This window comes from Emys orbicularis, chromosome 11 (assembly GCF_028017835.1).
Source record: "Emys orbicularis isolate rEmyOrb1 chromosome 11, rEmyOrb1.hap1, whole genome shotgun sequence".
NCBI classification, from domain to species: Eukaryota; Metazoa; Chordata; order Testudines; family Emydidae; genus Emys; species Emys orbicularis.
The window spans coordinates 50,477,508-50,505,108 of NC_088693.1; the positions used below are offsets into that span (position 1 = coordinate 50,477,508).

Genomic DNA, 27,601 nt, shown 5'->3' on the forward strand with positions numbered 1-27,601 from the left:
CAGTAAAATATCCTGCACTGCTCTCTACTGGGAGAGTGGAATTTAAAGTTTTAATGTCCTAAAATGCATCTAAAACTAGTTTACCAGTCAGATTTATCATTAATGTACCATCATCTTTTTTAAATGATCAGTAGTTAATTATTGAAAATTGTTTTTCAGGATCTTATATTTTGAAATCTTTTTTTTTTTCATTCTGAAAGATAGTTTTTTAGTGTAAAAATGTTTTAAAGAAGTAGAGTATATAATTAAATCTAAAATATAGTGTCGGGGAGGGGAAGTATTACCTCAGTAAAAGAAGAGATTAGTGAAGTTAGCCGTTATGGACAATGAACAAAATATTGTAGGAGCTCTCGACATTATTATTTCTTTATTAATACATATCTACTTAACATGCTAACATGTGATAAGCTGGTCAGGTAAAAAAGGATTCCAAGTTTAGACAGAGTTTAAACATACTTGGTTGTGTTTCATTTAAACAACAAAAAAAGCAAATGTTAAGAGAGGCCTCTTTTTATGGAAATAAATAAAAATGCAACTGCGCTTCAGCCAAAGTGCAATTACAAAGGCTCCCATTAGCTTCAATGGGATGTGGGTTGGCCCTAAATGCACCTTGCTTAAGATGAATTGAAAACAAAAGTCTCAAATGTAACTGTTTTCAATCAAGTTCTGGATGACAAATGATTCCCACTCTGAGGGGAGGGGGCTGTTTTCTAGCTCCTTGCCTGACACAGCCCTCTGGGCCATGTTTCTCTTGTTGGGCTTGATCCTCCTCCTATTGAAGTCAGTGATAAAACTTCCATTGACTTCAGTGGTGTGGGATCAGGCCTAAAGTGTACTAATTGGCATGCATTAATTCTTCCCAGCTGGGCCAGGTTTGTTACCTTGCTGAAGGCAGGGCAGGTACATTTGCTCCTTCTTCTAACCTTTGATTGTAAACTCTTGGGGCAGGGACTGTCTTTGTGCTGTGTGTTTATACAACGTCTGGCACAAATGGGGCCCTGGTCCCTAATTGAGGTGCTACCACAATACAAATAATATCCAGAAGGTAATCTCTGATGAGTTCAATACATAGTTGTATATCAATAAAATGCAGTATCTGTGATGTAATAATGGGTCAATAGTAGTAACTAACAGTAGCAAAAATAATAAACAATATTATAAAATGTCAAAGAGAGTAAGACCGTGTCCAATATGTTTTAAATATACAAGTCTTTATTATGGAGTCTGACTTGACCTGTCTCACTCACAGGATTCATTGACTGGATTCCTGATAGATATAGGTGCAAGTGAGCTCAGAATGAGTCCCATGGTTAAAAGCACAGCTTTTGATTCATCTGTGGAGAAAAATGTTTGGAAGAAAGGCAAACAACAATTCAAATATATAATATTTTGTATAAAAATAAATCAACTTTACAATAGTTTAATATATGTTTGTACAAAGTGTTAAAATTCATCAGTTTTGAAAGTCCAGCTTCTAAAAAATATACACATGAAAACTTTACACAGCATTACTAAATGTTCACTTTAGCTCTAGACTTGCATTTGAAATATTTGACAAAGATAAATATAGTCACATAACTATTATACTGTGTGCCTTTTTGTTTGGAATGTTTTAAAAAAACAGAAGGATAAATCCTTTACATGAATAACTATTTTATCAGTTGCAAATATCAAATATAATTAGGAAATGTGATCAAATAAATATATGTATTTTCTCCAAAGTCAATCCATGCTGTAAAGTGAGTAAGTGAACAATCTCATTTGTTTATTTCAGTGGTGCCCAGAGATGCTAACCATGACTGGGAACCCATTGTACTAGGGCAGCACAAACACTGATCTCTGTCCCAAAGAGGTTACGATCGAAAGCCCTGAACCTGCGAACACTTACATGTACTTTACTATCATGAGTAGTCCCATTGAAACCAATAGGACTCCTGATGGTCTTGAAATTAAACATGAATGTACGTGTTTGCAGGATTGGCACCTAATATTTGCAAAGGCTCAACAATTGGGCAAAATAAACAGAAGGAAGCAATTGTAAAGAGGATGAGGGCAACAGTGACAGGAAATATGTAATTACATAGACGAGCTAGATGCACATCTAAATGATTATAGAGTCAGGTGGTTTTTTAATTAGGATTAGGACTGATCAAAAATTTCTGAATTTTGAGTTTTTGACAAGGTTTTCGGTTGAAAATTCAGTTTTAATGAGGAAAAAATCAAAAATATATCATTTTTTGCAGGTTGACCAGCTCTAATTATAATATAAATACTCCAACACATAAAATATGTTTTTGTTCATTGTTAAACTGTGCAAAGTTTGTAGCTTTACACTTATGTTTTACCTGAAGACCAAAGGAGACAGTTAATTTACATAGGTCATGGGTGAGACATGACAAACATGTAATAGTCAATTACTAACATCATTACAAAAATAAGAACATACCTGAATGAAACAGCTGCAGTCAGTGGATACAGATACAGACAACTTAAATAATGACATTAACTCATGAACTCAGATATTGTATGAATACTATTGACATTTATGCTACAAACTTCCATTACGTTTTTAGAATGAAATGTTTCCCATTATCTTTTCCTATGCTGCATACTTTATTATGTATAATCTTTGATTCCACATGCAGTATAAAATTGTTGAATTTAGTAAAACCTGTTGTAGTGATGCTAGATGTCAAAACTAATATTAATCCATGAGGCACTGCATTACAAACGATTGGAAGAATTCTGATTAGTTAATTTATCTTCCATAAATGTTGATGTAACTGACAAAATATGTCCATATAATTTATGGGAAATGCTTAGTCTTCATTGTTGATTTGTTTTTGGAAGATTTTGCATAATCTACATTTACATATGTTTTGAATGGGTTTGTCATGTAATCCTATGCTTGCAATACTTATCTTTCTATTTTAGATGTCTGGCCCCCTCCCTTTGCTCCCCACCCCCAAGTGCTCGGTCGGGAATAAACCTGAGAAATATTAAAATTTAAAAAAGTTTATTTCTACTTTGTGGAATATTCATTGTGGATCTCCAAGTACGAACTGTCATTTGAAATCCATGTAAATCAACAGTACCTATAACATGGATTGTTTACTGCCATAGCGAGGATTTCCAGATCCATACTGCTCAAATGTACGTGTACATGTGTACGTGTGGATACACAATAAGAGACAAATTTGAGAGTAACTTTGTTTGGCTTTAAACTTGTATTGAGAGGTGGTGGGCTCCTTAATCTGATAACTCTTTTGGACATGTTAGGTGCAACCACATAAAAGTATTAAGAGGCACCCATGGGAGAAGTTCCCATGTGCCCACACCTGCACACCCATTTATTCATGCCACCTCCACACACACACAACACTCAATACCACCCACATTGATAGTATTACACTCAATACCACCCACATGCTCAAATACCCACACGTACACACCCCATCCCAACCACTCCTTGCAATCTAATCTCATGTATATCCATATCCCTCGTTCATTCTTACCTATCCACACTCATGCTTCTGCCCTTTTACCCATCCACTCCTCACTCCTGCCCTCATGTTTGTGCATATTCCTTTGCTCTAGCTCCCACCTCCTCACACATACCTATCCACCCTGTCCCCTTCTTTCTCATCTCTCACACATACAGCATCAGAGAATTGTTCTTGTCCACCCATAGACAGACATGTCCACTCCATCACTTCTGCTCCCAATATATCACCTCCTCATCTAAAAGAAAAGGGGGAAAGGATATGAACTGAGAGAACCTCTTTACAGTCCAGGGCTCAAAGCTCAGGGGAGGAGGAGATGAGGAGGTTAGAGAAAGATCTTCACTCCCCCCTTCACATGGGCCTATGGAACTAGAGCTACTGGGCGGTCTTCAGTCTCCTTCTCTGATGGTACAGCTGCTGGAAGCCTGAGCTAGTTTTAGTTCCCTAAACAAGTGAGCTGCTGGGGGGTTGACTGAGCCAGAGGCAGGATAGGGCACTGGGGATAGAAATCTCTGGTCCCAAGAAGGTGCACACTTTGCTAAACACATGCATTTACTTTGGGGCAGGGAAAGAGAACTGCCACTGGGGCACCTGGCTATATTTGGGATGGAGGGATATCAGTAGAGAGAGGGGAGAAAAGACACATACCTCTCCCTCATGTGAACTCTTTAAAATTATTCCCTGAGTGTCATTTATCCAGGGAAGAACCTGCCCTCTATTTTAAGACCTCAGGAGATGCACTGAGTATGTCAACAATTCATAATAAAAACTGAAAACATTGTAAGCCTTTTGCTGTGGCAAAATCTCTCTCTCCCAAGTCGGGTATTATAATAATGTTGAGTGTTGATGACAAACGTGCATGTTGTTTTGAGGTACACGCTGTTGTACTCAAGATGACACATTCTACTCAGTTAACAGAAACAGATTTTTAGTGAGACTGTGTTGTTTATTATAAGATCTATCGATGGAGTAGATAAACTTTTATATAGGTACACCGTAGTTTCTTCAAAATGATCACAGATAAAGTACATTGCTCTGAGTACAATAGCTGTACTGTAGCAAGAAATTTAATGAAATTCTTATCAAGCACCTTAGGGAATTAGAAGAATATTGGAAAACTGCTGTAACATGAGCAGCTTGTGAATTGCTTTGAAGTCACTTTCAATTTACAATTCATGCACCTCTCTGTGCATTATGTATGTTGGTGCAGCTGAATGAAAATCAAATATTGCACAAAGAAACCTGCTTTTAATTCATATTTAGCATATGTGTGCATATGTATTTCTCTGATTACTGTTCTTAAATTTTCCAGAGTCCCCAAAACTTACACGTCTAAATCATCATCTTAAGTTTTTGTGTTCTTCTTTTCCGACAGAATTGTGCATAGGCAAACCCTCAGACATGGGTGAAAAAAACCTATAATTTTATGTAGAAATCAGGTAGCTAGGTATATAATTGCTTGATTTAAGCCCACAAACACAATCTGAGCACCTCCACTGTACCTTGCACATGCAAAGTTTTGGAAACCAAGCAATAAGCATGCAAATAGCTTAAAAAAGGTGCTTTTGGCGTTCCGATCTCGAAGCTAGGAGAGGTGTGTTTAAATAATTGGGCCTCACTGCACATTTTTATGTGCATACTTGTTTTTTGTTAAAACAGGATCTTGTCAAAATATAGAGCTAAATTACTAATATTCTATTATTGTGTAAATTGTTTGAGTGTTACTTTTGCCAGTGTAAGTAAGAATTTATTCCATTGAAGTCAATGTATTCCATGGTGAGAGTGGAATCAGTCCTTTAATTATCCTTCACCATGCTTGTGAAGCAACCAGTTCAAACTGGTAGCACATGCTGAATTTACATCTTGGAAACATCTTATTCACTGGAGCTTCTAAAATACTTGCACTGTTCCATTCTTTCCCAAAAGTCATGACATTTCCCTTATGGCAATGCCAGAGGAAAAGAGTCAAATTATATTCTACAGAGGGAAAGTAACTTGACCAGAAATCCAAGGACTTCTGTGAATTCAAACCAAGTAAAATTGGTTTCAAAGACTGCTTCAAAGAACTTTGATGTTTTCACTCTAATTTGGAGTTTTATTTATGTTGCCTTCATTTCCTTTGATTAAAAATAAGTATATTAAGATCCATCATTAGACAACAAAATCAAATGCTGAAAGAATTGTATTTCCAAAATATTATTTACAAAGTTAATCAGTAAATTGTGCCTTTCAGCATATAACATTTTTCTCACAAATTACAATATTTTCAGTTTCTTGGCAGTACTGAAGTGGAGCAACCCAAAGGTACAGAAGTTGTGAGAGATGCTGTTAGAAAACTGAAGGTAGGGAAGCATTTATAAATATAGATAAAACCAATGCGTAACATGTTATATTATATATAGCTAAATAAATGACTGTGGACATTTACAGCATGTCAAAAGCTGTGACTTTTACTAACCTCACTAGTATGTAAATACTTCTGTATTCTGTATATACTACCAGATCTTCTACTCTTCTGCCCAAATGTTTTGAAGACTGTCTTGCTAGGAAAGATAACTACCAATAGTAGCATAAAGTTCAGTGCCTTCATGTATAATACCTTCATTTGGCAAATTGGACCTTATTAATTCTAAATTATTTATCAACAGTTTAATTTAGTTTCAGCTACCCATATGTGGTGATTAATAACCTCTAATCAGGCTATAAAAAATCCTGTTGCCTGTCAGTGCAAGACAACTAGAACTTGTTTAGACTTAGGGCTCATTACAGAGAATCACATCTAACTTGAGGTTGAAAGTGAAGATGCCCTGCTGCACCAGTTTTCCTGGAAGTGCCGCCGAACTATCAAAGAAACGGGTGACTGGTGCTCTCAGCTTAGCACTTGGATGAATTCCAGTCATTTTCATCCTGTGCAGAAGTTCAGGATGAATGAACGGAACTAACAAATCCTACAATCCTTATTAAGACCCAGTCTACACTACGGACTTATATTGGTATAACTATGTCACTTGGGTGTGAAAAATCCACACCCCTGAGCAATGTGGATATATTGCCCTAACCCCTGGTGTAGACAGTGCTATGGCAACAGGAGAGGTGGATTAACTATGCCAATGGGAGAAACTCCCCATCGGCATAGTGGAATCTTCTCAAAGGGCAGGCACACTTGAAATGCTGCATCGGCCCAGCTGCAGCACTTAAATGAAGACGCTCCTATGCCGACGGGAGAGGTGGATTTTTCATACCCTTGAGCGACGTAATTATACTGATATAAGTTTGTAGTGTAGACCTGGCCTAAAGCGCTATAGCAGCACAGCTATATTATCATGTAACCCTCAGTGCATTCAGTGGGAATTTTGTATATTGGACTGCAAGTTCAAGGAAGAAATCAGATGGAAAAAAGGATGTTTCTTACAGTCTAGGGGAATGTACCAGCAAAGGGCTTAAATGTCCAAATGGATCAGTCTGCATGCATCCTTGTCCTAGGCAAATACTTGTGCAAGATCAAACACTAAATCTTACAAATGTATATTTATAGTAAGATTTCTGTGAGTAAAATGCTGTCCATGATTAACTGGTGCATTGATAAGCAACTACCTGATATCATAGAATCATAGTACTAGAAGTGGGAGAGGTTCATGTTGGATATTAGGAAAAACTTTTTCACTAGAAGGGCAGTGAAGCACTGGAATGGGTTACCTAGGGAGGTGGTGGAATCTCCTTCCTTAGAGGTTTTTAAGGTCAGGCTTGACAAAGCCCTCGCTAGGATGATTTAGTTGAGGACTGGTCCTACTTGGAGCAGGGGATTGGACTAGATGACCTCCTGAGGTCCCTTCCAACCCTGATATTCTATGATTCTGTGATTCTAAGGGACCTCGAGAGGTCATCTAGTCCAGTCCCCTTCATTCATTGCAGGACTAAGTATTATCTAGACCATCCCTGACAGGTGTCTGTCTAACCTGCTCTTAAAAATCTCCAGTGATGGAGATTCCACAACCTCCCTAGGCAATTTATTTCAGTGCCTAACCACTCTGACAGGAAGTTTTTCCTAACGTTCAACCTAAATCTCCCTTGCTGCAATTTAAGCCCATTGCTTCTTGTCCTATCCTCAGAGGTTAAGAAGAACAATTTTTCTCCTTCCTCCTTATAACAACCTTTTATGTACTTGAAAATTGTTATATCCTCTCTGTCTTCTCTTTTCCAGACTAAACAAACACAATTTGTTCAATCTTCCCTCATAGGTTATGTTTTCTGGACCTTTAATCATTTTTGTTGTTCTTCTCTGGACTTTTTCCAATTTGTCCACATCTTTCCTGAAATGTGGTGCCCAGAACCTGACACAATACTCCAGTTGAGGCCTAATCAGTGCAGAGTAGAGCAGAAGAATTACTTCTCATGTCTTGCTTACAACACTCCTGCTAATACATCCCAAAATGATGTTTCTTTTTCTTTTTTTTCTTTTTTTGCAACAGCGTTACACTGTTTACTCATATTTAGCTTGTGGTCCATTATGCCCCCCAGATCCCTTTCCACAGTACTCCTTCCTAGGCAGTCATTTCCCATTTTGTATGTGTGCAACTGATTGTTCCTTCCTAAATGGAGTACTTTGTTTTTGTCCGTAATGAATTTCATCCTATTTACTTTAGACTATTTCTCCAGTTTGTCCAGATCGTTTTGAATTTTAATCCTATCCTCCAAAGCACTTGCAACTCCTCCCAGCTTGGTATCGTCCGCAAACTTTATAAGTGTACTCTGTAAGCCATTATCTAAATCACTGAGGAAGATACTGAACAGAACCAGACCCAGAACTGACCTCTGTGGGACCCCACTCGTTATGCCCTTCCAGCATGACTGTGAACCGCTGATAACTACTCTCTGGGAATGGTTTTCCAACCAGTTTTGCACCCATTTTATAGTAGCTCCATCTAGGTTGCATTTCCCTGGTTTGTTTATGAGAAGGTCATGTGAAACAGTAAGAAAAGTTTTAATAAAGTCAAGCTATACCATGTCTACTGCTTCTCCCTACCCACAAGGCTTGTAACCCTGTCAAAGAAAGATATCAGGTTGGTTTGACATGATTTGTTCTTGACAAATCCATGCTGACGGTTACTTATCACCTTATTATCTTCTCGATATTTGCAAATTGATTGCTTTATTATTTGCTCCATTATCTTTCCGGGTACAGAAGTTAAGCTGACTGGTCTGTAATATCCCTGGGTTGTCCTTATTTCCCTTTTTCCAGATTGGCACTATATTTTCCCTTTTCCAGTCTTCTAGAATCTCTCCCGTCTTCCATGACTTCTCAAAGATAATTGCTAATGGCTCTGATATCTCCTCAGTCAGCTCCTTGAGTATTCTAAGATGCATTTCATCAGGCCCTGGTGACTTGAAGACATCTAACTTATCTAAGTAATTTTTAACTTGTTCTTTCCCTATTTTAGCCTCTGATTCTATCTCATTTTCACTGGCATTCACTATGCTAGACATCCAATTGCCACCAACTTTCTTGGTGAAAACCAAAACAAAGAAGTCATTAAGCACCTCTCCCATTTCCACATTTTCTTTTATATTTTTTTCCCCCTCGTCGAGTAATGGGCCTATCCTGTCCTTGGTCTTCCTCTTGCTTCTAATGTATTTGTAGAATATTTTCTTGTTACCCTTTATGCCTCTAGCTAGTTTGATCTTGTTTTATACCTTGGCCTTTCTAATTTTGTCCCTACATACTTGTGTTAGTTGTTTATATTCATCCTTTGTAATTTGTCTCTTGCCGTACTTCCTATCTTTCCTATGCAGTGGGATTGTTTGCTCTTGTGCCCTTAATAATGTCTCTCTGAAAAACTGCCAACTGTCTTCAATTGTTTTTCCTCTTGCTTCCCATGCGATCTTACCTACCAACTCCCTGAGTTTGCTAAAGTCTGCCTTCTTGAAATCCATTGTCTTTATTTTGATGTTCTCCCTCCTACCATTCCTTAAAATTATGAACCCTACCATTTCATGATCACTTTCACCCAAGCTGCCTTCCACTTCCAAAATCTCAACCAGTTCTTCCATGTGCATAAGCTTCTGAATCACAGCCATTGTCAGAGTTACACAAAGATCTTCAAACTGAATGATTTTATATAGTTTTCAAAGGCCCAATCCTGTAATTGTTCTTCATGAACAACCTCCATTTTAATTTGTGTGAGGACATAGAATCCAGTTGAGAAAACTTATGGATTCAATTGAAAATTTTTAGAACTCCTCCCCTCCCCCGCAAAAAAAAAGAAGAAGAAAGAAAACCATAAATTAATGAAAAGGCTCTACGTAGAAACAATCCTCAGTAGATTAAAAACCTCCCTCTCAACATCACTTCCAATACATAGCATTGACTGTGTTCTGAATCTGAATTCCGTGAAGACAAAAAATATAGAGATACTGATTCTTATTCAGAAAAATAGCCTTTAGTTTGCTTTTAAAAAATAGGAATGTCAGTTAAAATTTAATAAAACTACAGTAAAATCATAGCTTCAAAAAGGATTCCATTATATAGAGAAGACAAAAACATGCTTAAAGAATTTTTTGACCCATATGAAAGAGGAGTTGTTGTTAATGAAATGATTTATGATTAGCTTGTGGTATTGTATTTTTTGGTCATGTGGTTCTGGTTTTAATGAAAATTAAACTAATGTCTTGCACAAAAGATCGGATCCAGCAAGATACTAAGCTCCTCCTGAGACATGTTGAGGACTTTCCATGACAGGCCACATTAATTCATTTTGAAACATTAGTGTATTTAGACTGGTATAAACCATGTTGGTGTGTCATGTTTTCATTATTGAGCCAGCGTCACAGCAGTCTGTGTCGGAATGAAGTGTTTAGTGATAATTTATGATTTCTTACTTCCTTGATTCCAGGAATTAGGAGCTCCCAACTCACATAGCTTGAAGAGTTTAATACTTTCCTGCCAAAAAAAACCAACATTGTACAAAATCATAGTATACAACTATTTAGAATTTGATTTTTACCAGCAGGTGGAGCTGATGTTCTACAGCAAAACAATAATTGATGTATTTTTTTCTTAATACTTCCCCACACACTTTTATTTCATATACTACTTTCATGTTTTTTAAATGCTCGGTTATTTTACTGGGTCATTTGCAGTTTTAACCATGACATGGTTGTTAGAAGACAGCAAGCCACTTTCTCACTTTGTCTCATTTCTTGATCAGATCTACTCAATTTTCTTTATCCAGAATGTTATTAAACTTTGCCCTGTTTTCAGATTATTTTAGGGCACAAGGGACGGATGATGAGAATCATAATTGTGCAGGGAATAGAGAAAATTTGGCACTGTAGTGTTTTACGGCATGTGTTTATAAACACTTCTAAGATGGATAATGGGAACACTTGCCTCTAACATTTCTGAGCTGGATTTTCCAGAATTCTAGTCAAATGAACATATAGGAGAGAAAATTGGCATAGTAGAGATAGGTCCAAGAAGTTTGCAATTAGATCTGAACTTGCCCAAAGTTTGAAGGAGTTCAGCTGCAATTTTCTGGTTCGAGCCTGTCCATAGTACTTGTACGTGTAACTGGATGTATGTGGAAACTAAGGATATACATCTCCGATTAAGTGTCCCTTCTCTCTGCCTTTCTTCAGTGGCATTAGGTAGGGAGCAGCCTTCAATACAACAGTGAGTGCAGGAGTGACAGAAATAAGGAAGGAAGGGGTGGTGAGCTATTGAAAGGGCAGGGTTTTGGCATCTGGACAGGAAAAAGCGCAGGCACAGAAGGAGGGAGCATTTCAGTCAGGCTGACCCAGGGCATCTCCTTCCAAGGGCAGTAGAAGGAAGCTACCCTCATCTATTATATTCATTCTAGTCAGGGATTGACTGGGGAAGCACCATGCTAATATGGGGTTTCAAAATGACTCAGGTTGCTTACACTCCTCTGCCTTGCTAAGGAGAAGTGGGATTCAGGGTGGCCAGGCTGCTGCTGCAGCAGGGAAACAACCTGGAGGGAATGGAGAGGAACTGCTAGTGAGTAATTAATTCCTAGGCTCAGAGCCTCTTTCCTTTGCAGCCTCTAAAGGAAGAAGGCCTGCATGAAGGGATCTTGATGGCCAGGAATCATGGCTGCTCTCTGTTCTCCTTCTCCCAACTTGGTTGTTGTCCAGCAACAGGGTCTGATAACTCCCAGTCATCAAGCTGTTTTGAAGTCCACTTTCCTAGCTCCCTTAGATGGAGATTAGGAGGGAGGACATAAGAGGCACCAGTCACTTTGAAGCCCGGCTTCAGCAAGCTTATTCCTCAATTTCTCCTCTGTTCCTTGATAGGGTGTAGAAAGTAAGGTGTTGTCTGCACATACTACCCAGGAGAAGCAGCCACCTCTTGCAGTTATTAATGGACCAGAGTGATGATCAAAGGCACCATTTCTATTCTGTGCTTTAAAAGCTGCAGTGTTGCCCTGTCAATAGCTGAGCTCCCACCCATTCCTCCTTTTCACTACATTGGTGGATTTCCAGGGGACACTTTGAGTCCTTTTACCCACCATGTTGTAATCACAGGTGAAAAATGGGGCACACGAGATCTGAAGATGAGGGCTGGTGGAAGTGGGGGGCAGTGAAAAGACTATGTGGAGTGCAAAAAAGCTCCACAGTACACCCCCAAAAGTCAACCTGAAAGAAGCATCCTTGACCCATCCAACAACTCTACATGGGTAGGAACACAGACTTACGGCCCACTACAGTGTCTGCCAGACTGTGGGGCATGGAGAAATAACCTTCCCATCCACCTGGAAGAGATTCATCTGCTGGGAGTCTAAGGAAATTACTTGCACACATATACCTGGCAGCCCTTAAGAGACCCTCAAAAGGGAAGGCAAAGAAAGCAGCAATAGAAAACTGCCTAATCTCTTTCCTTGCCTTCCATTACCATCCTGCCCCTGGCTCCTCATGCCTGCTGGGCTGCCATCCCGGGGGTCTTGTATACTTGGAGGGGAGAGGAGAGGAAATGGGACTGAGTCCCCTGCAGCACTTTACCATGCAGACTCAGTGGTGGAGCCTCCTTACCAAAGCTGGCAGATTTTTTAGGCTTCCTCCCAGCCTGGTATATATTTTGATAGGCCTAGTGTAACTATCTTTTCTACCCACCCTAGCTGGTACATTTCTGAGAAACTTACCCCCTTCTACCTGTATCTTAAAGGATTCAAATTTTCTTCTCTTTGGGTATGTCTACACTACGAGAGTAGTTCGATTTTACTTAAATCAAATATGTGGAATCGATATTACAAAGTCGAACGTGTGTGTCCACACTAAGGACAGTAATTCGACTTTGTGAGTCCACACTAACGGGGCAAGCGTCGACATTGGAAGCGGTGCACTGTGGGCAGCTATCCCACAGTTCCCACAGTCCCTGCTGCCCATTGGAATTCTGGGTCGAGCCCCCAATGCCTTCTGGGGAAAAAAATGTGTCGAGGGTGGTTTTGGGTAACTGTCGTCATCCAACCGTCACTCCCGCCCTCCCTCCCTGAAAGCGCCGGCGGGAAATCAGTTCGCGCACTTTTCTGGTCAGTGACAGCGCGGACGCCACAGCACTGCGAGCATGGAGCCCGCTGCGACCATCGCTGCAGTTATGCCCGTTGTCAACACCTCGCACCTTATCATCCACCTTTCCCAGAGGCAGATGCTGAGAAATCGGGCAAGGAGGCTACGGCAGCGCGGCGAGGACCTGAAGTCTGAGAGTGGCACAGACCTGTCACAAAGCACGGGACCCCGTGCCGAGGACATCATGTTGGCAATGGGTCATGTTGATGTTGTGGAATGGCGATTCTGGGCCCGGGAAACAAGCACGGACTGGTGGGACCGCATAGTGCTGCAGGTCTGGGATGAATCGCAGTGGCTGCGAAACTTTCGCATGCGGAAGGGGACTTCCCTGGAACTTTGTGAGTTGCTGTCCCCTGCCCTGAAGCGCAAGGACACCCGGATGCGAGCAGCCCTGAGTGTCCAGAAGCGAGTGGCCATAGCCCTCTGGAAGCTTGCAACGCCGGACAGCTACCGGTCAGTCGCGAACCACTTTGGCGTGAGCAAATCTACCGTGGGGGTTGTTTTGATGCAAGTAGCCAACGCAATCATTGAGCTACTGCTCTCAAAGGTAGTGACCCTGGGAAACGTGGAGGTCATCATAGATGGCTTCGCCGCGATGGGATTCCCAAACTGCGGTGGGGCTATAGATGGAACTCACATCCCTATCCTGGGACCGGACCACCAGGCCAGCCAGTACATTAACCGAAAGGGCTACTTTTCATTGGTGCTGCAAGCACTGGTGGACCATAGGGGACGTTTTACAAACATCAACGTCGGATGGCCAGGCAAGGTTCATGACGCTCGTGTTTTCAGGAACTCTGGTCTGTTTAGACGGCTGCAGGAAGGCATTTACTTCCCGGACCACAAAATAACTCTTGGGGATGTGGAGATGCCTATAGTCATCCTCGGGGACCCAGCCTACCCGCTAATGCCCTGGCTCATGAAGCCCTATACAGGCGCTCTGGACACTGAAAAAGAACTCTTCAACTACCGGCTGAGCAAGTGCAGAATGGTGGTGAAGTGTGCTTTTGGACGTCCCAAGCTGAGATGGAGAACCTTACTGACTCGCTCTGATCTCAGCGAAACCAATATCCCCATTGTTATTGCAGCTTGCTGTGTGCTCCACAATCTGTGTGAGAGCAAGGGGGAGACCTTTATGGCGGGGTGGGAGGTTGAGGCAAATAGCCTGGCTGCTGATTACGCCCAGCCAGACAGCCGGGCGATTAGAAGAGCCCAGCGGGACGTGCTGTGCATCCGGGAGGCTTTGAAAGCTAGGTTCCTGAGTGAGCAGGGTAACCTGTGACTATTAAGTTTGTTTACAGAGGAGCTGAACCTGCCCCCGTTTCTTTACCCAGTAAATGTTCACTATCCTCTCCAGTTACATACCCCGTTCACCCCGTTCCCCCCTTCCAACACACGTTTAAAAATAAAATCACTTGAAATTTGTTAATGAACACCGTTTTCTTTATTACTGTTTTCTTGGTAAAGTGTTGAACCTGGGACGCAGACTGTGGTGGGGAGCGGGTGTAGTGTAGTGATGCAAAGGACGCTTCTAAACTCCAGGAATGACAGGCTCCGCAGTGGTGGACTGGTTGTTTCAACGGAGCCTGCCACCCCTCCTGTTCGGGACTCTGTGTGTGGGGGCTATGTGACTTTGTGGCAGGGGGAGGACGGTTACAGATCCCCTGCTGCGTGGCTCTGTGATCCAGGATAAGGACCGCTGCATAAGATCTCTAACCGCCCTCCCCCGCCACAAAGTCACATAGCCCCCCCGCACACAGAACATGAAAACTACCTCCCAGACTGACCAGGGTAACTAGTGACTGCAATGTGTGTGTGCCCTGCTGCTGAACCTGCCCCCGCGTCTGTACCCTGGTAAAGGTGACTGTCCTGTCCAATTACCAACCCCCTTCCCCCCCTTCAAACAGACTCTCCTGTAAAAGAACATGATGGAAACAGTAATTAACAGAAACATATTTTTTATTAGCAACCACACATGAAACTGGGGGATGAAACTGGGACGGGGGCTTGGGTGAGGCGGGAAGGAAAGGACTTATCAAATTTTGGGGAATGAGAGCCTTCTGGTACTTGAGCAGTCTGCAGGGGTGGAGTGAGAGTTTTCACGGACTCTGCCGCCCCTCCTTCTTGGGACTTTGGGTGAGGGGGGTATCGGACTTTGTGGCGGGGGAGGGCGGTTAGAGATAGACTGCAGCGGGGCTCTGTCCTCCTGCCTCTGGTCCTGCAGAACATCCACAAGGCGCCGGAGCGTGTCCGTTTGCTCCCTCATTAGTCCAAGCAGCGTCTGAGTCGCCTGCTGGTCTTCCTGCCGCCACCTCTCCTCCCGTTCCATGTGTGATCGGTGCATTTGGAACAAGTTCTCCCTCCACTGGGTCTGCTGGGCTGCCTGGGCTCGGGAGCAGCCCATAAGTTCCGAGAACATGTCCTCCCGTGTCCTCTTCTTCCTATGCCTAATCTGCGCTAGCCTCTGGGAGTGTGATGCCAGGGTAGGTCGGGAGACAGTCGCAGCTGTGGGATGGGAAAAAGGGAGTGAATTCCTCAGAAAGATAAATTTTTTGGTGAACAAAGAACATAGTCTTTCTCTGTGAACAAGACCATGCATAGCACCTATCACATGCGCACTCAGGACAAGGTCGAATTTTCGGCCTTCGCATTCAGTGCCTGGGGTCTTGCAGTGCAGATCAGACAAGTGGGACAGGACAGCGGAATTTGGGTAACAGGCTGACATGGTAAGCCGTACACTTGTGGCTGCTTAAAACTTTAATAATAGCACTGGCCTCCTTTCACGTTCAAAGCAATGCCAGTCCCTGCTGCCAGCAATCCGGCAAGCATGAACTCTGCCCCTGTCCCACCCCCTCGCGGCTGTCCCAGGGAAAGATCCCTGTATGCTGCCCCCTCCCGCCTCCACCGCGTGGCTGTAAGCCACCGGTTACAGTTCTGTAAAGGAACAGGCAAGCAGTCCCAATACTAACATTCCCCTACCTAATTCAAAGCAGGTCACCATGAGTGACATCACTCTGATGAGGATTTCAGAGACGGAGAAAGAAAGGATGCTTCGGGAAAGCCTGCAAAGACCAGGGCCGTATGCCGCCATGCTCTGCAAGGCAATGATACCCGAGTACTTGATTGTCTCCTGGCGCGGAAACGTTTCCTACCACGGAGGACCCAATAAGGCCGCTCTCCCCAGGAACCTGATGCAAAGGCTTTCCAATTACCTCCAGGAGAGCTTCGTGGAGATGTCCCTGGAGGATTTCAGCTCTATCCCCGGACATATAGACCGGATTTTACTGTAGCTGCACTGGCAGGCAGGGACTAAACAGTAGAGCGGATAGGGCAGAACAATCATGCTAAACCGGACATTGTTAGATTTTTTTTCAGTAGTTGCACTGCCAAGGACTGAAACGTTAAGCGCCTAGGGCAAACTAATCATGAAAAACCCATTGTTAATATTGTTAATATTCCTGTTCTGTTAAAAATAAATGTGTACATGTTTAAAACACTTACTGACTGATCCTTCCCCTGATTCTGTGTCCGGGTTAACGCCTGGGGATGGTTGGTAGGGGATCTCTGTAAGGGTGATGAAGAGATCCTGGCTGTCGGGGAAATCAGCGTTGTAAGTGCTGTCGACTGCCTCGTCCTCCTCATCTCCTTCCTCATCTTCCCCGTCCGCTAACATCTCCAAGGAACCGGCCGTCGACAATATCCCATCCTCAGAGTCCACGGTCAGTGGTGGGGTAGTGGTGGCGGCCGCACCTAGGATGGAATGCAGTGCCTCGTAGAAACGGGATGTCTGGGGCTGGGATCCGGAGCATCCGTTTGCCTCTTTGGTCTTCTGGTAGCCTTGTCTCAGCTCCTTGATTTTCACGCGGCACTGCGTTGCATCCCGGCTGTATCCTCTCTCTGCCATGGCTTTTGAGATCTTCTCGTAGATCTTTGCATTCCGTCTTTTCGATCGCAGCTCGGAAAGCACAGACTCATCGCCCCACACAGCGATCAGATCCAAGACTTCCCGATCAGTCCATGCTGGGGCCCTCTTTCTATTCTGAGATTGCATGGCCATCTCTGCTGGAGAGCTCTGCATCGTTGCCAGTGCTGCTGAGCTCGCCACGATGTCCAAACAGGAAATGAGATTCAAACTGCCCAGACAGGAAAAGGAATTCAAATTTTCCCGGGGCTTTTCCTGTGTGGCTGGTCAGAGCATCCGAGCTCGGACTGCTGTCCAGAGCGTCAACAGAGTGGTGCACTGTGGGATAGCTCCCGGAGCTATTACCGTCGATTTCCATCCACACCTAGCCTAATTCGACATGGCCATGTCGAATTTAGCGCTACTCCCCTCGTTGGGGAGGAGTACAGAAGTCGAATTTAAGAGACCTCTATGTCGAACTAAATAGCTTCGTGGTGTGGACGGGTGCAGAGTTAATTCAATGTAACGGTGCTAAATTCGACATAAACTCCTAGTGTAGACCAGGCCTTTGAGTGCTCTTCTTTGTTCTTGCTGTTTGAAGGCTAAATTCCAAGGACCCCCTCTTTCCTTATATGCATTTATTGCACCCAGCACAGTGGGGCCCTGATCGGGGATGATACGTATAATGAAGCAGCAGCTGCAGTCTGGCTAAACTCTTCTTCTACCTCCTGCTGATATTGTCATGGCAGGATTGGGAGAAGCATCTTCCCACATTTAGGTAAAAAAGGTGAGACTTGGATGGCGGTCCCCAGATGAGCTACAATTAAAGTGAGAACAGGATTTATTTGTAATTCATGGCCCTAATGAAAGAGTCTAAGACACTTGCCCAAGTTCACACAGGAAGTTGGTGTGATAGCAGAGAATTGAACTCCGGTCTCCTGGGTCCCAGGCTAACAACTGAACCATCTTCCCTTTAAAAAATGAGGCTACAGGGAATACAATTAAATCCATAAAATGAAATATAAATGTTAAGTAAAATTACATCACTTTGATTTGGCATTTGATTTTCTTTAATCATTGTATAATCTGGTACTTCTCTAAGTAGATCATCCATGCAGATTCTAAGATGTATGTTTTTGTCCTCATACAGTTCTGTTCCTGATTAACCCTCCGATTGCAGTTTGCTAATACTTAATGCATAAGCATTTCAAATGTAACTTAATAATTCCAAACAAGAAGGCAATTTTCCCAAACACTGTTGTGAAATTAATGAAATACATGCATATATACAGTGTTGCGGGGGGGGGGGGGGGAGGAAGAGGAGGCTTTGAGTTAAATGAAACCAGAGAAAATCAGTTTAAATCCACCTTTACCCCGATATAACGCTGTCCTCGGGAGCCAAAAAATCTTACCATGTTATAGGTCAAACCGCGTTATATTGAACTTGCTTCGATTCGCCGGAGTGCGCAGCCCCACTCCGCCGGAGCACTGCTTTACTGCGTTATATCCAAATTTGTGTTATATCAGGTCGCGTTATATAGGGGTAGAGGTGTATATGTGTTGTGGTTTCCCCTTAAAAAGTTACATACAGCTAAGGACATAGTAAATGTCCATTCCAAAAACTACGTAAAAAGGAAAGTTAAAAATTTTCACTTATTTAATTCAAATTTCATTCAGCCCTTTACAGTTATTTAAGATCTGATTCTGTTCATCTGGGCTTCTGTTCATGATATTGAGCTAAAATCTGTTGTTTTGCCCAAGTGAGGATTAGGTAAAAACTAAACAAGAGCCTGTGAAGTTGGCCCACTGTGTTCATTCCCAAGCCATGTTGTGATTCAATTTAACTTTATGTTCTAACCCTATGATCCTTGCCAATCTCAGCTCCAAGGATCAATCTGTCGACATGTTCTTCTCCGAGTTCCCAGTATTTCTTCCCACTTTCTGTTTTGATGCTAATATGAGGCTGCACATGTTTACCCTCTTAAAGAATTTTATTAGTGTGTAGGCTGCAAACGGGGGTGGGGGAGTGTTGAATACATGCTGATGGTAGAAAAATAGAGTTTGTAAGGACATTTGAGCTACGTGGCCTTTTCTAGGCACAGGCTGTTGAAGGAAATAGTGGAACCAATGGAGAGAGATAGAGGGAAGAAAAATAAAGGGGTAGATATTTGGAAAAGAATATTTGCACCAGGATCAATCCTTTGGAACCCTGTGATGCTTTCGGGATGGGTAAGGATGGGACACAAAGATGGGAAAAGTGCTCTAAGTTGCACCACTTGCAATGGCCTCCAAAGTGCCATTCCAGGAGCCAGGAATGACTGCAGTGCAAATATCCTCAATCCACAACCCCAATTCTGGGAGGCTGCAATGGGTGGTGGACCGATGCTGGCTATGTGAACCTTATGCCACATGGGGGTGCCGTGGCAATTACCCAGCAGGTCAGTTAAGTTAGTTTATTATAATTTTGTTTTATTTGTATTGCCATAGGATGAGCCAGCTGGGGCCAGGGACCCATTGTGCTATGTGTTGTACAAATATATAATAAGAGACAACACCTGCTCCTGAAGTTTTACAATATAAAAAGACGTTAAACTGAATATAAGGAAAAAAGCAGTGAAAGGGAGGAAAGAGGATAAATAAGAAAATGTGGGAATGAAATAGAAAATATCATAAGCTTTAATAAAGGCTTAGAAAAAAATCAATATGAATGAAATGCCTGTTTTAACAAGGACAGTGATAGCCTGCAGGCTCTGTAATGAACTGGGAATATGGCTGCATGAAAAATGTAATGACAATTTTTTTTATGGAAAACTGACCGTTTTTGGAGGAAACCATTTTCTGTGGAAATTTTTGAGTTTTCATTGAAATTCCAAAAGCGTTTGGGCCAAAACATGAAAATCTTTTGGTTTTCAGGTTTTTATTTTTCAATGAAAACAATTTTTTTTTGTCAAAAATTTCTTTGGGGGAAAAAAAAACATTTTCTGAGCAGCTCTAGTTTAGAGGGAATGGTAGCGATCTTCATCAAACTGTTCTTAACAAGAGATTTGTGAAATATGTTACCTGGACAATGAATCAGGACATAGGAAGTTTAATGATGTGGTTCTGCACTGCCTTAAACCTGCAGTGTGAGTGTAAGTTGCTACCACATTGCAATGACAGCATTTTACACCCACTTTGTACAGGTGGAGACTGCACAAGGTGAAAGGCCTCGGAGAGTTACATGCTAGATGTATAAATACAGCAGTGGTGACTCAGAGAATAGGAGTAAGCATGCCTATACTTCACAAACTGTGTGCAGGACACACATAGGAGGCAAAAGGAAGTTATTTAAACTATCTGTTGGGTTTTTTTTTTTTTTTAGACAATTGGCAGGAAGCTAAGTAGATCGGCTTTTCTCAGTGAGTTTGCTGTGGCCATCCTGTTACAAGCCAGCTTTAAAAGGGTCTTGCCAAAGATTATCACAGTCCTGGCTGCTGCAATTGAAAGAGGACATCTACGTCTATGAGTATTTTTTAAACTAAAATTGTATTAGTATGGAACTTACCAACTAATATGATGAGGGACTGATCAGTAATTAACAACCCAGTGCCATTTTAAACTGGACAACTGGTAACATGGTATAGTGATTGCATCTCTGCTCCCCTTCTTACAGTTTGCAAGACATATCAAGAAATCTGAAGGCCAGAAAACCCCGAAAGTTGAATTACAAATCTCAATTTATGGTGTAAAAATTCTAGATCCAAAAACAAAGGTAAGAAACTTAACTTCATAATTGTTTGTTACACCAGTAGTTAATTCAACATTGATTTAGAAATTCTATTTTATAAACCACTCTTCTAATAATTTCTTGTAGTGAAAAACTCCCTACTTATGGAACAACTGTAAAAATGCCTATGCTAGTTACTATAAATAATCATTTTTGTCAACATTTACCACACAGAAGTATATGAGATAACACAGGTTTTCTAAATATAGAATACATACGGATGCTCACATTTCTGTAACAGAACTACACTGGGACTGACTTTCCATATAACCATACAAGAAGGACAGAGTGGCCACGACCCTCTGACACCTGTTTCCAATCCTCCTGTGTCCTCCGGTTTGAGAGCATGTGGAATAAAAAATAGCTGTGGCAACTATGAGTTATGCGCTGGCAGATGTTGACTATTTAATGGGGATAACTAAATATGTACTAGTGTTGCAGATCTACTTTTGTAGCTGACTTTATAAGCCATTTATATTTGCTGTGAGACTTCTCTTCCACTATTTTGGAAGGGCTACTTGTTTTTCTGGGTTCCCGCCCCCCCCCCCCCACCCCCCAGAAGGCTTTGAAATTCCAGTTGTGCTATAGATATGGCTTCGAAACAATGGCAGCAACTGATTTGGTGAAATATGGCCTCAACTGTGGTCATTTCTACAGTATTGTAGTTCATTGTCTCCCTATTCTGGTTGAAAATGTAATTTGACTTACAGAAAAAAATCAAAACTAAACAAAAAATCTTCCCTTGAATTCAAAGAGGAATAATGACGTAAAGGCCCATAAACAGATCTTAAAAGTATTGTAGGTCTAGTTATTCAATAATTTTCAACATTCTATAATTACTAAACTCTTATACATGTATTAATTTTTGAATTGCAATGAACACTATACATTGCTGTGTATTGTATTATTATTTTTATGATGAATATTGCAATTCAGTATAATATTGTAGTTGGAGATAAGCCAAATTTAATTCAAGGACATTTCTACTTGCAAACCTTTCTGCTTGAGACCCTTTAAGTGACAGTGGGTGAAAAGTTGGTAGGCAGAAAACCTCCAGCAACTCTAAGTTGACTTCATTGTAGTTCTGTATCCTCCTTGTGGCATTGTGGGATGAAAAGTGGTTTCAAATCCTTGTCCTAGCTACAGCCATTTTAAAAATAACAAATGCCAAAAAATGTTAATCTCTTGCAGAAAGAAATATAAGGCGCTTTATAGAAAATTGTGGGACACAAATTACTAAGGGAACAAGACATTTTAAACTCTCGAAAATGTTGTATAACAAGTTTTAATAGAAATCAACTAGGAGCAGTTTTTGTTCCTCTTTTTTCTTTGTTTTCTTAACACTACAAAATTACACATGAATGAAGCCCTCATTTGCAATTCAGCAAAAGCAGATTTAAAATACACGCAGTGTTATGACAATATCAAAAGGAACATATTTATTGTGTTTTCTGTAAACAGAGGATAAATAGCTTATTCCAACACAAACACATTATTCCTTTGTATTACATGTACAAATAGTTGAACTCACTTTTAATCAGTGTGGAGCGATTTTTTTATAGATGTTTATGGATATATTTTTCAGATGTTATAACAATCGCTTTTTTCTCTTTTTGTTTTTGTTGGGAATCATTCATTTTAATTAGCTTACTGACCACAGTGAGTCATAGTAGCTGAAGGAATCTTTTTTCCCCCCGAACTGTTTTGCATGTTGTTAATATTATTATTACTTTTAATTGTGGTAGCGCCTGGGAGCCCCAATCATAGATCAGATCTCCATTTTGGGAGGTTCTGTGCAAACACAAAAGATGTCCCCTGGTCCAAATAGTGTAAGAGTTATACAGTGTTGAACAAACCTTGACTTTAAAAGTGGGAAAACAGAGGGGTTGGGAAGATGCCAAGCCCATGAGGAAGGAGGCCCTCAGAATCTCACAGAAGCCCCAAATCACTTGCTCAGACCACACAGCAACAACAGAAACAAGATTATAACACAGGACTTCCTGGCTCCCACTTGCTGTCAGGCTGAGAATAACTTGCCCAGGGAAATCAGTTACAGAACCATGTTTAGAATATGGTAGTGCCTAGCTCAGTCCCCTCAACCTTTTCTTCCCTGGGTGCTGCCCCCCTCTAATTTACTGACCCAAAAGTTGAAGAGGAAACATAAAAGAGCTTTTCTTCTTCCCACTGTAGCCCATCTCCCTAAACACAAGGAAGAATTGCTTCCTCCTTTCCTAAATGGGGTGCTGAGGGGAGCTGGCAGTCACTGCACAGAATTGCCTCTTCCCCTAGAACCGTGGTTCCCAAACTTGTTCTGCCGCTTGTGCAGGGAAAGCCCCTGGCGGGCAGGCCAGTTTGTGTATCTGCCGCGTCCTCAGGTTCAGCCAATCACGGCTCCCACTGGCCGCGGTTCGCTGCTCCAGGCCAATGGGAGCTGCTGGAAGCGGCGGCTCGGCCCTGTGCTGCATACTGAGGTGGCACTGGGAACATGAGGAAACACAATCTATTGTTAAAGAGGTGGATGGAGAGAGTATAAGGTAAAGCTTGGAGAGCTGAACAAGCTTTGTGGAGAGGGTGAAGAACGGGAGAAAGCCAAGAGGGAAGGGGTGTGGAGAGTGTCTTGGGATGTAGGGGAGAGGAAGAGAACCGAGAGCATAGGGAAGATGCGGGAGATAGGAAGGGGAGAGAGCCTTTTGATGGGGGAGAGAAAACAGATGGGAATGTGACCAGTTTGGAAGGAGAGGGAGAACCTAGGGGATGTGGTGAAGAGAGCGCAAGCAGCATGGATGGAAAAGAATGTGACTAAGATTTTTGGCCAGGAGGTAAATGAGAAAAATAGTTTTAACATGTGTGGTTTTTTTGACAAGCTGCAGGAGAGATAGAGGTTCAGTGTGTGAGAGACATTTTATTAGGGGACAAGGGGCAGGAGGATGGATGTGGAGAGAGTGTAGAGACTGGGAACAGGGAACATGAGACAGAGAGAGAGAGATTGAAAACATGGAGAAATGTTTGAAAGACTTAAATCCTGTGTTATAATCTTGGTTCTGCTGTTGGTCTGTGGCCCTAAGCAAATTATTTGAGGCTTGATTCTTGGAGATGCTGACTGCCCCTCTGCTGAGATTACAGCAATCTGTAATCTCTGCACAGGAATCCACAATTTTTAAAGTAGATAATAGCTCACATATCAACTGCAATAGTTCCCTTCATAGCTGGTACTGCTTTCCCATGCTACTGGCCAAATGAAATAAAACACCAGGACGGTTATTGAGAAAAATAAAATACTAGAATCTCAAATATTCTTTTTATTTCTGTAATTTTGCCAGGCTCTCAAAAATTAAGAACACTCTCATTGCCACCTTTTAAGCAGTTAGGCCATAAGAAAATATTAGGCAGTAGTTTGGGTTTTTTTTAGTCCCATTCATCAAAAACAATGGTTCACATGGTCACACTTCTCATTTTAAATGTATGTGACAGAGTACAGGGAGGGAAGGTGCAGAGAGTGCGGGAGAGCATGTACTCTGCTCACTTAGATGCTAATTAGTTTCCCAGGGAAGCTGATTGGGGTAATTATCTAATCAGGCTGGTGGGCTGGGTGGGATAAAGATTCAATTAGCCCATCAGCCCAGGTCTGATAAAGAGGCACAGGAAGGAAGTGCCAAGAGGGGGTGAGAGAGAGGAACAGGGCTAGCTGAGCTCAGCCACACAGAGGTCTTAGAGATGCGAGACCTCTGTTCCCCTCAGGTCCTGAGGATTGGGCCAAATGCACTGTGAATATTGTAAACCGACTGTCCCACAGGGACTGTAATAATTTTGGTGGATGGAACTTAAAATGAAAGGTCACTGAGTGTACACCTGGTGGAGTCTGCTCAGTTTCTCCGGGAAAGAAGACAGAAGTGAAGCCATGCCCTTGTCACAGTATAACTTGTGTGTGCTTTAAAATATATGTCTTGAGTTGACAGAACATGAGTGTACTTGTGTATAGAGGAAGGATTTGGATTTGTGCCTTTTTTCATAGAAACCACATGAAGGAATTTGCAAAACACCCTATTTGTTGCCAACAGAAACATTTAGAATTACAAAATGCATTCTATAAGAAAAGCCATAGTTTCTGTAGAAATTGTTTTCTTTGATATTAACAATAGAATAGTGGATTAGAATGGTTCTGCCATGACACACACACTACAAGCATGTAGGGAGTTTCCTCTCAGTACTACTCCAAATTAAATCTCTCCTGGCTTTTAGGTGTCAAGAAGGTCTGGACTCCATAATCAGATTACTTTTTTGCTGGGTGAGATATTAATTGTCATATCAAAGCATAATTACAGTAGACACACTCCTGAGCAGAAATATTAAACTGAAAAAGCAAAACACAACTTATAACTCTCAGGAATAGCACATCAGAACTCCAACAAAAAGCTCTGTGTTCAAGTTCTTAACTAACTAGTTCTCACAAAAAGTGTCCCAAATGCCCTGTGTTTTGTGTGTTTTAACTCTTCTCCCAAACATATTAAATCCTTGGGTTATTATGTTCTGGTCTGACATTCAAAACAACAACTCTCCTAGGCACATGATTTATCACATTTGTTACAAACCTAAAAGTTCTACACTGATATTTCTTAGGCACATGTGTACACTCTTGTTCTTTTGTCTTGTCTCGTCTGATAGTTACTAGTATGGTTTTTTTTCCCCTCTTGAGTTATAGGTTTAAGATGCTGGTTTTGATTTTCCACTTTTACACTAGAAATAAACATTAGTAACCATCTATACCATGAATGAATTTTATTGCTGTTTTCCAATACCCAATTTTACAATAACCTTTACCTAATCTAAATGCTTAGTTACTTCTCTCAGGGCTAAATAATTCCAGCTGTCTTTATCTGTTCTCATTTGTAAGCCTTTTTTGTCTTGCAGATTCTGCTTTTTAAGGTTTGTTTCTTAGGAGATTGAGGGCTTATCTTCACCAGGGGGTAAGTCGACCTAAGTTACGCCACGCCAGCTGTGTGAATAACGTAGCTGGAGTCGCCGTAGCTTATGTCGATTTACCCTGGTGTCTTCACTGCCCTGCGTCGACAGGAGACGCTCTCTGGTCGACTTCCCTTACTCTTCTCGGAGAACTGGAGTACAGTAACTCCTCACTTAACGTTGTAGTTATGTTCCTGAAAAATGCGATTTTAAGTGAAACGATGTTAAGCGAATCCAGTTTCCCCATAAGAATGAATGTAAATGGTGGGGTTAGGTTCCAGGGAATTTTTTTTTTTGCCATACAGTACAGTACAGTATTATAGTTGGGAGGTGCTCTTGCCTTACCCCACACAGGCACAGCCCACTGGCACTGGAGACAATGAGGCAGGCAAGGAGGCTGAAGGTGCTGTAGGCTAGGAGAAGCAGGTTGCGCAGCAGCAGCAGCTTCCCCTACTCTGCAAGCACCAGGGGCGGGGGGCTCAACCCTCGGCCCGCCCACTCCACCCCTTCCCCCAAACCCCCACTCTTAACCCTCCTCTTCTTTCCCCCCTCCTCCCCCTTTACTCCACATGCCGTGTCCTCGTTCCTCCCCCCTCCTTCCCCTGCCTCCTGCCTGCGGCAATCAGCTGTCTTGTAGCATTCAGGAGGGAGAGGGGAGGAGCGCGGACACGGCACGCAGGCTCCCCCTCCCTCCCCTGCCTCCTGAACACCGCAAGCCAGCTGATTGCCATGGGCAGGAGGCAGGGGAGGGAGGTGGGAGACGTGGCGCGTCCTCGCTCCTCCCCCCTTCCTCCTGCCCTTGCCAATCAGCTGGCTTGCGACGTTCAGGGGGCAGGAAGGAGGGGGAAGGAGCAAGGATTCGGCGCGCAGCCTTCCCCCTCCCTCCCCTGCCTCCTGCCCGCAGCAATCAGCTGGTTTGCGGCATTCGGGAGGCAGGGGAGGGAGGGGGAGCCTGCGCGCCGAGTCCTCACTCCTCCCCCCTCCCTCCTGAACACCGGGGCAGGGGCGGATGGGAGCTCATAGGGGGGCTGCCAGCTGTGGACAAAGCAGGCAGCCAAACGACGTTATAGCGAAGCATTGCACAACTTTAAATGGAGCATGTTCTGTAATTGAGCGGGGACGTAAGATAGAAACAACGTTAAGCGAGAGGACGTTAAGTGGGGAGTTACTGTATCAGGGTCAACCAGAGAGCACTCTGCCATCGATTTAGCAGGTCTTCACTAGACCTGCTAAATCAATCCCTGCTGCATCGATTGCAGCAGCGTCTATCTCCCCATAGTGAAGACCAGCCCTCAGATGCAGTCAGTATTAGCTAGAATGATCACTAACAGTTTAAACAAATTTTGAATTCTTCAAACTGCAATAAAGGTTTAATTGATAAAATTAGGTAGCTGTCCTGCAACGAGTTCCACACAGGTGCACAGGTCCATCTGAACAAAGCTCATTGCAGGGCAGGGGCCTTCCCTTGTAACTACATGCACATTGAATGATGCAATATCATTTCCTAAAAAGAGGGAAAGGTCACAATAAATTTGTCACAATAAAGTAAACATCATATTACTATAACTTGTTCCTTTATAACAAGGTGTGTAAAGTATTAATTTTCTGAATAAAATACTAAAAAATTAACTCATCAAATGTGATCATTCTATTGTCGTTTGCAGGAAGTCCAGCACAATTGCCAGCTTCATAGGATATCATTCTGTGCTGATGATAAAACTGACAAGAGGATATTTACCTTCATATGCAAAGATTCTGAGTCAAATAAACACTTGTGCTATGTATTTGACAGTGAAAAGTGTGTAAGTATGTCAGATGTTTTACAATGATTTTGGCATCTCAAATGGCCTGTGTTGAAATTAGTACTAGGAAGAGGATAAAACGAGCAGCTAG

General features: G+C 42.3%; 1 protein-coding gene across 1 annotated transcript in view; it reads left to right on the forward strand.

The window, feature by feature from the left end:
- GULP1 (GULP PTB domain containing engulfment adaptor 1) overlaps nucleotides 1-27,601 on the forward strand; it is a 132,877-nt gene that overhangs the window by 48,656 nt on the left and 56,620 nt on the right. Inside the window, exons 4-6 of the mRNA XM_065413677.1 lie at nucleotides 5,774-5,845; nucleotides 20,636-20,734; nucleotides 27,373-27,510. Coding sequence (XP_065269749.1) covers nucleotides 5,774-5,845; nucleotides 20,636-20,734; nucleotides 27,373-27,510 — 309 coding nt within the window. The remainder of the gene's footprint in view (nucleotides 1-5,773; nucleotides 5,846-20,635; nucleotides 20,735-27,372; nucleotides 27,511-27,601) is intronic.